The sequence below is a fragment of the Papaver somniferum genome, unplaced genomic scaffold (assembly GCF_003573695.1).
Source record: "Papaver somniferum cultivar HN1 unplaced genomic scaffold, ASM357369v1 unplaced-scaffold_10, whole genome shotgun sequence".
NCBI classification, from domain to species: Eukaryota; Viridiplantae; Streptophyta; class Magnoliopsida; order Ranunculales; family Papaveraceae; genus Papaver; species Papaver somniferum.
Window position 1 is genome coordinate 17348417 of NW_020618825.1, and position 13058 is coordinate 17361474.

Genomic DNA, 13058 nt, shown 5'->3' on the forward strand with positions numbered 1-13058 from the left:
AAACTTGAATGTTAAGTGGGAGGTAATCCACTTGTTAGACTAAAATGATTCAATAACTTTGACAATGATATGTTGTAATTAAAATCACACCTCATGTTTTGTGGAAAGAAACTCACAAAAGTTTCCACGAATCTAAGATGTAATTTTGGCTCAAGTAGTAATGATACAAAGTAAATGTATCTCTATAATGGAAAAAAGGTGTAATTCTGACTCATACCAATGAGAGTTGCAAATCTTGGTATAAGCATTTTACTGAGAAAGATACAAGCGTTGTAATGGAAGTATCATATATTAGTAGTCAACTACAAGAGATATAAGGGAGTTTAAAGGAAAATGAACACATTATATTTTTGGAGAAGGTCATGCCCTAGACATCAAAATTAATGGAAACAAGAAATTTTCCAAGTCAATACACTTACCCATTTTTTTCTTACCTTTATTCAATCGAATTCGTATGGTTAGAATCTACATTTTGATCTTAAACTGTTGTCTACATGATAGTGACATATATTTCATTAGCTAAAATAAAGAATTTTTTTTGCGAAGAATTAAATTCATTGTCTGCACTTATGGAATGAAAAGTATATCATTTCATGAGATTGAAATACTCTAAAGAACTTGAGATATACTCAAAAGTACTTGAGTTATAAGGATCATTGATACATTATGATGAAAAGTATATCATCTTCATGAACGGTAACACTATAAAGTAAATGAGATAGATTTTCTTTTGGTACGTAATAAGATCACACCACTTATTACACGAAACTCTTAAGGAATTTAAATTAGTTGTTGAACTATTTCCTTATAATGTGACTACGATGATTGGATCATCGAGCGAAGCTATGGCCAAACTTTGTTTCCAAGAGGGAACAAAGATTAAAAGTCACAAAAGCTCTATATGTACCGAGAGCTAATCACCTAGTTAAATTCCAAAGAGACCCATGCAAGTGGATATCATATGGAAACTCACAATGATGAGAATGTAATTGATTGCATCTTTTATAGTCTCTAATATATTTGGAAGGAATATATCTTAGAGAAACTAATGAGTCAATCCAGTGAAATGAAAATCACTATAGTATTTGGATTATTGAATCCATATTGACTTCGACGATGAAATATTGAGAATTGACTCATACATACTTTGACATAACCATAAAGGAACTTTGGTTGTGACATGATGTTTCATTTTAAAAGGACTCATACTACATCATTGTGTTTTAGTGGACGAGACAACGGGAAAAAGATTGACAGAATGGGAAGTAACAACATATCTCTCAATAAGTGTTCTCTAAAGAACTAGTTGAACAACCCCCCTTCCTGTTATGCTTTTAATTAAGAGAGCTAGCATATCACTCATTTCATAAAGCCTTCAGTAAAATAGGACCGAGACCGTCCTAAGATGCAAATGGTAAACAATCCATATTACAAAGAAAACGAGGTGATATTTAGAAAAATATTCATGCAGAATGCGGACCATTAAAGTGACTTATGGCTCTCGTGGATTTTTTGAAATTTTGGACTAGTTATAGTTCCCAAGTAATGTTGCGTTTGTAAAACTACTAGCACACATTATACATGTAAGGACTCACCAACCTTTGTAAATGCTAGAGACTATACATCAAAAGGACTTGATTGTTATTGCATGTTTAATAGGATCAATGTTGAGAATCATATACCCTATCGTCTCGCAAAGTCTATCATCAAAGGTTACAAATGGTTCCTAAGGCATGGTTATGCATACAAACCTACCTTTAACTGCTTGGGGAATATGCAATATTACACGCATCTTCACTTATTCGTTTTAAACCCACAATTGGCCAACCATTCTTTGCGTACCAGTTGGTAACTGGATATAAGCCTGACATTTTGTGTTCTTACGCATTTTTGATTGCACTATATATGTGCCCTTACGACTCCACATCGTACTATGATGGGTCATCGAAATGATTAAGTTATTATGTTGGACAAGAATTTCCAACAATTATCCTCATTTTAAAACCTTTGGCAGGAGATCTCTTACCGCTAGATTTGCGGGTTATCACTTTAATGAGACAATCTTCCCGTTGTTAAGGGAGATAATAAAAAGTATTTCTAAGAGAAAGACAGGAATAGTCGTTGTGTGTTCCCACTGTGTCTCATATTGATTCTTGTACTCGACAAATGTAAATGTAAAGTGAAAGAATAATCGATTTTCAGAATGTACGTTGATGTCGCTAAAGTGATGAGATCACATATACCAGCTGCAAACCTACCTGCAAGGTTAAAAATCCTCAATAAGGAATATACAACATAGACTAAGGTGTTGCAACTACACTTAGTGGAAGTGTGGTTGAGGTCGTGGCTCCATAAAGGAAGTTGGAGAAACCACTTGGTTCGATCAATCCTCACCTAGAAAGGAAGTAGGTGAGGAAGGAACAACTTACTTATATCATCGGAAATCATCTCATAAGATTGTCTCTGAATATGTCCATGAATCAAACTGGAGGACGCTCTGAAGTTTAATGATTCCAGATAACAATGACATCGCAAGTGGATTATGAGAATGCGCACGAGTCAATGCAAACATCATGCGAGTATATTGATGATCAATTTTATATACACTTGCTTAAGGAAATAGAGAAAGATGATATCGAACCATGCTCCTTATTGTTTAATGTTAATGAATAGCATATTTGGCCTATAAAATCCAGGTAGAACTTGGTTCTTTGACAAATATACAAGTATTTGGTGTGTTAGTGCTAACCAAACAAGTGTAAAGCCTATTGGACATACATGATTAATTTGTCATAAAGCTTAATGAGAAGAAGAAGTATTAAACTATGAGGTTTCTCACCAAGCCCTGGAATTTTTTTCTTAATGAACTTCATAGTGTTCGGCTACTCGGTTAGCTTGGTAATTTCAAAAGGACTTGAAATGCATCTTATGTATGTGGTTGTTCTGTATATCTGAAAGAATCAAGAGATAGAATATATTTACAATAGTACTTGATAGCTTTTTGTTACCTAAATCAAGTGACTCTAAACCACATAGTGCGTTTACAATTAAATATGACGCTCACTTATAAATAGAAGCAATCAGGCGGATGTGGTATACCCATCTAAATGGTTGTTTGATTTGGAGGGTATATACAAGTAAGTTAGTTTCCTTGCGTATTCACAAGAAAGTTCCTGATTTGGAATTGTAGCTGCCTATGTCGATGGTACAGACATGATGGGTACTCTTGATGTAATAAGAGATCTTAAAAGCTATTTGAAATCCGAATTTGATATTAAAAATATGGGGAAAGCTTGACTGAATACTGATCTTGTGGTATATCATCCCGCCAGTTTGCATATGTCTAAATTTGTCAGGCCATTTAATAAAGACATGCATCCTGATAGCACTCCTATGATTAGTCGAGGTTCAAATGTAAGTAAGTGACCATTTCGTCTAAAGGAATATGACGAAGATGTGTTGGGGATGAAATTCCAATATCTAATACAAATATACGCATTGTTGTACTTAGTATAGTAATATACTCGATTAAATTTTACATCCTCATGGAACTTGTTAGCTAGATATTGCTCAACACCAACGTAATGTCATTGGAATGGTACACTCAATGTAATCATGTAATTAAAATTAACCATTGACATGAGTTTGTTTAATCCCAGCAAAGATATAAAAATGAATGTTAAAGGAACTGCAATCCAAAGGTTATTGATTATGAAGGAACAATAATTTCTTCTCCAACGAAAGTAATCAGGAGAGATATGGTAGACTATTTTCTAAGTCATTACCGATATTAGTTTCGAAAAATACATGACTAAAGATACAGTTTGGAACAACTCTGAAAGTAATCAAGGGGAGATTCCGACATCAGGGGGAGGATCCAAGATATGATGTCGACATATTTTACTTCGAAATTGAAGCTGTGTTGTACTCTTTTTTCCTTCGATCGAGAATAGTTTTTCCCAAAAGGTTTTGTTACTCGACAAGGTTTTTAGCGAGACAACACTAAAAACATCAAGTATGTTGAATGTTGAAGATATAGAGATTGCGTTGATATTACTGAAAATTTCTGAATCAAAGAAATGAAACAGGATATTCTCTTAATAAACGTAACTTCTAGAATCAACAACATGGTCTTATAAACATTCAAGTCACCAAAGTAAAGTGTGATAAACTCCTTTTGAATGCATCAGCCTAATGAAAATTATATGACATCAGGAGGAGCATCTAATGGTGTGTTGAACTATTTTCCTTCACCGAGGTTGTTTTTTCCCACAGGATTTTGTTACTCATCAAGGTTTTTAATGAGACAACAACAAACACCGGGAATATGATTTCCCAGCTAAGTCTATTGTCTTTCCCACGAGGATTTTATGCCTTAAGAGTTGTAAAGCAACTAGCCAATTTCTACGGAGCAAAATGATCATTTGCAACGGATCACCTTTACTTGCATCTATCACGTTGTGCTCTTTTCCTCTCGTCAAGGTTTTATCCCGTTGGGTTTTCCTTGTCAAGGTTTTAATGAGGAAACATATTTGAGTCCATCTATGTTCTAAGTTTGCTTAATATTGTATTCTTTTTCTTTAGTTAAGGTTTTGTCCCTTTGGGTTTTCCTGACGAAGTTTTAACGAGGCAATTAACTTAGACTCGTCGATCTTTGAAAATCGTATTGCATGTGATGAACTACATGTAAAGTACGTGACAACATGTGAAGTACTACATGCGAAGAGTTTTACCGAGGTTTTATCCCACTGGGTTTTTCTTTGTCAAAGTTTTAATGAGGCGATTGATTTCGGCACAAGTCATCAAGAAGAGGACGACATTTGAAGACCTATATTCGAAGCAATATAAGTGAAGCACTACAAACGGAGTTCTATTGGACCACACAAAGGGGGAGTGTTGTAGGGCCTACGGCCCATGGGTGTGCGGGCCAACTAGAGCCTGGGGGTTTCTCTTTACATGTATATAAAGGATACTTTACCTATGTAATAGGCTAACCAATGGAAATCCTTCTCTTCTCTGCCTCTTCCTTTTCTCATTATTATTCTACTACAACATATTTCAATTTATTCTGAGCATTTAATCAACAACATATGCCCTGCGGTGCATTCTTCGTCTTCAATTTAGAAGTTGCTAGAAATATACTCCTGTTATCGATCATGCATGTACTGGGCCTAACAACCGGAATTATTTGCTTGGGCCCAACAGTTTTACACCCACGAGAGGAAAACCCAACGTTTCTTCCTTGAACCGTGACTCAAGATCTGAACTTGACTCGGCCCGAGTCATATCATATCATTTATTTCTACTCCTTTCATGCAAGTTATATAACCCGAATATCTATAAGGGAAGGATCCAATAACATGGTTAGAATGATATTATCATGACATGGTGATCCCATTCTTCTTACAAAACCCAAATAGCGATGAATTTGAAGCTAATTTTTCGATGACATGTTTCACGTATAAATCTCTACACTCCCACCAAAAAATAAGCGCATTCCGAGACGTATCATTTTGAAAATTAAAATTTGTGGATCCGATTACTATCCACCATTTTGAATATCATCCGTTAATGATTAATAGTGAAAATTAAAATTTGTGGATGTTAAAGTTTCGTATCTCTGAATAGCTCATTTTTGGTAGGAATGTAGAGTTTCATAAGAGGAACATAACACCAAAAGATTAGCTTTAAATTCGTCACCATTTGGATTTTGTATAAAAGATAGAGTCACCGTGTCATGTATTCTTGTCCAAGCTCCAGATCCTAGCCGAAACAATGAAGAAAAACCAATGGTACCATTTTTACGAGCATAACTATGAGTCAGACGTTAATAAATTCCTGGCAGCATAGGCTAGACTCACAAATTACACAGTATATGAGTAGAAATAGATTTTGTGTTCAGATAATAATAGTCAATTGTTAACGTTAAATTAGTATTATGGTGGGAGAAAGCGGAAAGTGCTTAGAAGGAACAAACGACCATGTAAGGGAGCACACGAGCAAGACTACTACGGTCTAAGGACAAATGAAATGTTTTTTTATTTTAAGTTTATACACAACTAATGTTATATATTTTGAGATATAATTGATTTATATGCTAGTGTTTAAAGTATTAATTCTAATGACCTCGGATCATTTGTAAATGGAGCAAGGAAAACGAACCCGTGCGAAAATAAATATAGTTCCAAGCATGACAGTACTGGTTGATGTATTCGAGGAATTAACCGGAAAACCTCAACAACTCAGAACCCGTATGAAAATAAAAATAAATTAGACATTATGACATCATCTTTAGAGACGACAAAAATTAAATTCTCTACTGCTTACTCCATTTGTACCTGTTTAGACGAAGGTTTTCTGTTTTTTATAAGTCCCATATCTCTCGGAGGTTTTCCTTTTTTTTATCCCCAAGAATTTCCTGATTTGTCTCCGCTTATATAATATAAGCTCAATGCCCAACATCAAAGTCAAAAAAGTTAGTATAAGGGAATTAACAACACCGTTGAGTATTAATATTTATCTAAGTCATCACTCAAAAAGGAAGAACATGTAACACATATCATGAAAATCCATGATATAATTTTTCACAAATGAAATTCTGAAGTAATCAACTATATTCCAAATCCATGCTTGAATCTAGGAATCAAAATTAAGAAGACCTAAATATTGTAGGAATTTTATCGCGAGTAGATATGAAAAAAAATTATAGTCTCTTTCCTTTTTCTTAATTTGCATGAAAACAACTAGACCTTCATCTACACTGGATAGAGGGAATATTTAATATTCTCTCTATGTTATATGAATTTTAATTTGTTCTGAATTTGGTAATTTCCATTTTAAAAAGATTTAGATTTGTGCAAAGATAAATAAAATAAGAAAAAGGCCATTAAGTAACAGATGATTTTTTAGTTCTTAGCATCATCAGTTTATTGACTTTTATTAGTTTTTTGTAAATAAATTTCAAAGCAGAGATCAAATTTATTATAAGCGAGAAACATACCCGTACGTAGTACGAGTGAAAAACTAGTTCTACTTAGTAATACAGTAATTTTTGAGTCACATGAGTTTCAGAAAGAAAGAAAAAAACACCATAATCTATACGGTGAACTTTGTCATTAATCACTGAGCCCGGCCCATATTTTCAAATCAATGGTTAATTCTGTAAAAGATTCTCATTTACAAGTAGCAAATTGCTTTTTGCCATATAAAATCTACAAAAGATAATCAATTGCAACTGGCAACTGCTTTTGCAATATGAGATCTAGCTATAGAATCCTTCTCAAGCAATAACATTTAATATAGTTGATAAAATCTTCAACTAGATCATGAAACATATAAAATCTTCTCTTTAAAGGGTTTTAAATGCAAAAAAACTGTATATAAGCTCTCCTTCTTCTTCTTCTTCATATGCATCAAGCAATTCTCTTAATTCGGTTTCGTATTTATCTTTGATATCATCTCATAGAGAAAAATGCCGATGTTACAGACCCTCAAAAATGAACTTGATCAACTCATGACAAAGAATCGCGAGGATGTACGTGTAAAAGATAAATTTCTTCATTCATTAGCCATTCATCTTCTTTTTGACATGGATTTTAGATTTTCTTATTGAAATGTTGAATCGTCATCGGTGATTGCTATACTCTCTTTTTTGATGAATGCAGGGAACGTTCGGAAAGATGCAGGATGAAATGGTGAGCAAATTATGTGGCGAGGAACCAGAGTTTATGGTCGATGTGCTGCAAATTTACAGTTATGATATGACAGAGAGGTTGACCAAAATCGATGACCTCTATATGTACGTAATATAAATCAGGAACAAACAACTAGTTTTCTTAATTATCAGTCTCATTTTTGGTTCACTAACAGATCTTATTCCCATAAAATTGCAGGAACCCTCAAATGAATATCCGCGCACTTAAAAGCCTAGTTAGGCAAATAAAAGAGAGCAGCCTTAGGTGCGTATATCATCAGGGCAGTTTTTTTTTCGATAAAAAACAATATATTAAACCAAAAAATTAGGGTTACAAGAAAAAGCACCACCTAAGTTGGAATGTAGAGAAAAAAGAAAAAAAAACTGTACAAAAGGGTAGTTTATATACTTTAGCTTAACATGAATCATACAAAAAATCGATTGCATTCGTAAGTTGGATCATTTTCTGAGATGGGTGTTGGGCGCTACAGTGTTGGCTGTGAGAAAGTAACTCTTGCGTGTACTGAGTTCATGAAAGCCATCGAACAACAGTCCAGCGTAGATGGGTACGTACTTAAGTTTGCATTTTTTTGATTTATTTGTGTACCTTGTTATTTACTTCCAGTAAAAATATTCAAAATACGTATAAAATTCGATTTCTTTTATCGTTCTTTCACTGATATCACTACTCCATTTCGATGTTTTTCATTAGGTGTGAGAGGGCATTGACACATATCAAACGTGAATTCGGTCGCATAAAAGCTGAATTGAAGGAAATCATTGAGGTGACAATTAATAAGTGCATAGTTATAATTCTTCATTCTTGAGTATCAAGGAAATTAAGAGCTTTTCTTGATTCATTTTTTTTTCTGTTGTGTGCTTATCTTCATGGATGTGCAGCTGAACCGGGATATCCGCATATTGTCTACACCACCACAAGATTAGATATTATGCGCAATAATTAATTCTCCTTTGTCGAAAAATGGCTGAAAGTTTGCAACTTCCCGTTGTCTCAATAAAAAATCCGAGGAAAACTTAGTACCGTTTCCTCTTTTGGTGAAAGCTGAATATGTTTTGGCTTCAGTAATGAATAAAATATCGGTTTGTATCGGGTGATTTAATCGTGTTGTCGAAGTGGCAAGTGATATAAATCATGAAACATTATTCTATACCATGTGCCAAAATCAATTAGTTTCAAAAATGTGCCAAAGCACCATAGACGCCAATCTACAGCGGCTGCTTGTAGTATTCCCTCACTTCCGAAAAAATATCTTTATACCAACAACATACGCCTGTTTTCATGGAAAGTCATATGTTATGAGTTTACTAATCCATATATTGATGGGCCAGTTTATTCTCTCTTTTCTCTCCTAATATCAAAAAGAGGACCATGCTTCTATTTCCATTTTTTCTCTAATAAAGAGAAAGAAAATCTTATTACATTTAAGTGTTATTTTCTCTGATTTTTTTTTTTTGATAAACACGGAGTTTAAGATCGAAAATAAGAGAATAGGAAAAAACAAGATCATACAGTAAGAGAACAACACCGAAAAATCCAACAAGAGAAACAGAAGGATTATCAGCGTAAGACAAATGCAAGTATGAATAAGATCCGAATAAATCGGAGGAAGATTGGTTCTCTTTGGAATTAAATTTGAACCATTTTGTTTGAATTTCTTCTACAGAAACATGTGCTCCCAAAATATGAGTGATTCGCTCAAATCTCTTGTAACAAGATATCGAGATTCCCTCTTCAAAAAAAATCATCTCTGTAGCTTCCGTCGCCGAATAAATTATGATGAAGATTTCATCGCCGGAGATAACAAAGATGAATGTTTCGTCGTTCGAGAACATCCATATTATCTTAAAACTTAAACTAATAACCAAAAACCTCCATTAAACCATAGATAAAAACAAGAAAGGGTGTTAAGATAGCACCATCACAAGATATAACAAGAGATGAACAACGGGCATAGAGAGCTTAAAACAAAATTACACTCCAAACAAACTCGCCTAAAGACCAAAAACCAAAAAAACTAAAAAAATTTGGTTTAGTCTGTGGTGTTACACTAGGGTGGAAGAGTAAATTTGGTCGAGAACACATATAATGTTCGCTTGGGAAAAAGTATACATCGGGATCACTTTATACATCCTCCCCATCAGTCATCAGGATCACTTTATACATGCGCCTCACTGAGACGTAACTTATATGTACGCCTCACTACACGGACGGAAAATATACGTCCGCTTCAACTCAAACGTAACTTAAAAGCTCGCCTGTTAATAAATGAACATTTCAACTTCGCTCGACCAAATATAGTCTGATATTTGGGTTTGGTCTGGTTTTTACTCTTTAATCCGTTCGACTGCGTGTGGTTTCTGGATCAAAATTTTGGGTTTAGCCGTCCATTGCGGATGCTCTAATGAAAAATAAAATCCTCAAACTTGATATTCCTAAATAAAACAACATTGATGGACCAGTTAAGTTCACTGCTTTAATGTCTATAATAAAATAGTTCAATTTTTTTCTTATTTGTTTTTTTGGCAATTAGAATATGATTTCTTTCCAACCACATAACCCACCGTATAGGAAACGGAACATAATATTTCAAGTAAACAAAAGGCTTGATACATATTTTAAGTTTCCACTTTCGTAAGAACTCGGGTACATCGATGAACACAAACAAAGCACAACGGCATTAATGAGATGTTGCGCATCACACAGAGAAAATCTAGGATATCCAATGCTTTTCCCTTCATTTGGATATCATAGTATTTAGATATGACTATAAACAAAGTAATGGAAAAAATAAACATCACATTGCTTATCATAGGATAGATGGAGACCGATGTCGATGGAATGTCTACTGAAGAGCAGGAATTGATGATCTCGGAGTTGGATACTGATTACTGAGTATCGGTTTGTCTTTAGTCTCATGGGAAGTCTAAGATCCTACCGTTAATAATAATAAGTCTTCGGCAAACCTAACTTAGCTAGAAAACGGGTTTTCAACGTTAATTAGGCCCTTAGACTTTAAAACGATTATAGATCAACGAAATATTTTTGTACGAACCTCAAAATATGGTTTAAGAACTTAGAGTTATGTCCGAGGGGCTAAAAAAATGATCCACTCATCTCAATCGTCAATAATATGAGAGGAGTCCCATATGCCATACGGGATTTTTTGGATTATAAAACAGATATAGGCATGATTTTCGCCCGATAGACAACCATAGGTCTGTTTTTTTCAACTTTACAAATCCAGGTCTTCATTCATGTTTCCATCCAAATCCGATACTTTTATCAATATTTCGGTCAATTTATCCTCATATGAGATGAGATAATGACATCCAAATTACTCATATACCCTTTAGACACGTGTATGACTACTGATGTTTGATCTTATAATAGGGGAACCCAGGGGAAATTCAACGGATTGGATTATGGAAAATAAGATCACACGTATTTTATGGATAGGCACGTGCATAATTGGTCTCCTCAGTAAAATCTTCCGTTGAAAATTCTCGAGATTATCTCGTCGTCTCATTTTTTCTTTCTTCTTCTCTTGTTCTTTCTTGGGATTTTTAACAAACTGCCACACTTCCAATTTCATGTTTAAGAAACTGCCACCGTTTTTTTCAAAGTTTATTAAATGCCACAACTGTTAGTGTTTCCGTCTGGACCCACCTAATTGGTCAAAAGTTCGCTGACCAGGTCAAGATTCTTACACCTGTCTATATATCGACGGCTCAAGATTAGCTTCATGAGATTACTACACTGTAGTGTTTTAATTTACTATCCTATCCTTCACGGAAATGAAACCACACCAAGTTTTTTACTTTCTCATTTTTCATTTCGTTCTCTCCGTGTCTCTCTTTTCCAGCGGAGAAACTTAGGTTAGAGAAAACTAGGGTTCTACAAAGGGATTTGGTTTAGGTTGTGAATCTGAGTAAAGGGTTTCAGCAAAGTTCAAGATGAAGAAGAAGAAGAACGGGAAGAACAACCAGTAGTATGTTTTACTAAAACCCTAACTTCGTTATTCTCGATTTCTGAAGAAACCCATCTCTTTCTTCATCTTCCTTTTGTCTTCTTTTCATTTTGTTACTTAAATCGATGTTGTTGCATCTTAGGATTTTGAATCGAAGCATGAGTGGATGTTTGGTTTGATTGTTTTCTGATTTTTCATTAGGGTTTGGTTGTTTCAGTAAAGTTCATAGTGATTCGAAGCATGAGTTCAATTTCTGAAGTTTATTTTTAATTAGGGTTTGATTGTTTGATATGTAATGTAAGTAGGGATTAAATTTTGGAATTTGTATGATTAGGGTTTAAATTGTTGGATTTCAGTGCTTAGAAATCTGTGGGTTTACTGAAGTTTATTTGTTTACTTATGATGCAGTGATGAAACATATTATCCATATAGAGACATCATCGTCTTGGTTATGGACAATAATATGACTTTGTTCTTGCCTCACATGGATAGAGAAAAATTTGACCTCAAGGAATTTGAGCAGATATTGCGTGTTAAGTTGCGCCTTTCTGAAAATGAAATTCCTAGTTTATATTGGATGATAGAACCATGTTTGCATGAGATTATGGATAGTAATGAGGACTTGTTTAAGTTCTGGGAGCATGCAGTACCTGATGATAAAGGATTTATATGTTTACATTTGAAGATATTAAATTCTGAATTCGGTAATGACAATGACTTCATTGAGGCTGCAATGGAACACCAGTGACAGTAATTGATGAGACTCCAAAGAAGTCCCATAAGAGGATTGCTAAAAAGCCAGTTTCAAAGGAAAAGTTTGTAAGGAGATCACCAGAAAAGACTGTAAGGAGATCACCAAGGTTGCAAGCTCAGTCAAAGTTTGAAAACTCAAATGGAGGAGTATCTAGGAAATTGTTTGTGGATCTGTTAAATGAAATGGAATCTCAGGGTTATTCTTTCGTTAGTCAAGCCAGTGTTGTGGGTTCTAGCAGTGTACCAATTCAAGTGACTGAAAACTTTAACCATGATTACTGGGTTGATGCAGTCAAGAATACTGATGCAGTGAACCAGATTGATGCAGTGAACAACAATGATGCAGGGGTCATCAGTGATGATGATGAGGAGAATGTGGTGTTAGAGAACACTACTGTGGATGAATGTTACCCCATTGAAGACCCAAATGCTCCACCAATATATGACAGTGATGAAGAGGATGATATTGATTATGAAGATATTGTCAAGACATATAAAGTTGGAGATGAAAGTAGTGATTCAAGCAGCGGTGAAGAAGATGATGAAGAAGGTATTGAAGTATTAACCCTTTCATGTTTATAACTTATTGTCTATTTCCCCTTTCTTTAAATGTACTAACACTT

At 34.5% G+C, this 13058-nt stretch overlaps 1 protein-coding gene across 1 annotated transcript; it reads left to right on the plus strand.

The window, feature by feature from the left end:
- The first annotated feature begins 7388 nt into the window (after window positions 1-7388).
- On the plus strand, window positions 7389-8802 carry LOC113326644. Its single transcript, XM_026574340.1, has 6 exons — window positions 7389-7534; window positions 7665-7798; window positions 7893-7958; window positions 8185-8259; window positions 8406-8478; window positions 8594-8802. Exons 1-6 carry the CDS (start codon window positions 7472-7474, stop codon window positions 8636-8638), a joined length of 456 nt encoding a protein of 151 aa, XP_026430125.1. The 5' UTR covers window positions 7389-7471; the 3' UTR covers window positions 8639-8802.
- Window positions 8803-13058: the final 4256 nt, after the last annotated feature.

Coding starts and splice junctions, on each gene's coding strand:
- LOC113326644 (XM_026574340.1), top strand. CDS start 7,472: ATGCCGATGTTACAGACCCTCAAAAATGAACTTGATCAACTCATGACA. Junction 7,959..8,184: donor ATAAAAGAGAGCAGCCTTAG/GTGCGTATATCA, acceptor TGGGCGCTACAG/TGTTGGCTGTGAGAAAGTAA. Junction 8,479..8,593: donor AATTGAAGGAAATCATTGAG/GTGACAATTAAT, acceptor ATGGATGTGCAG/CTGAACCGGGATATCCGCAT.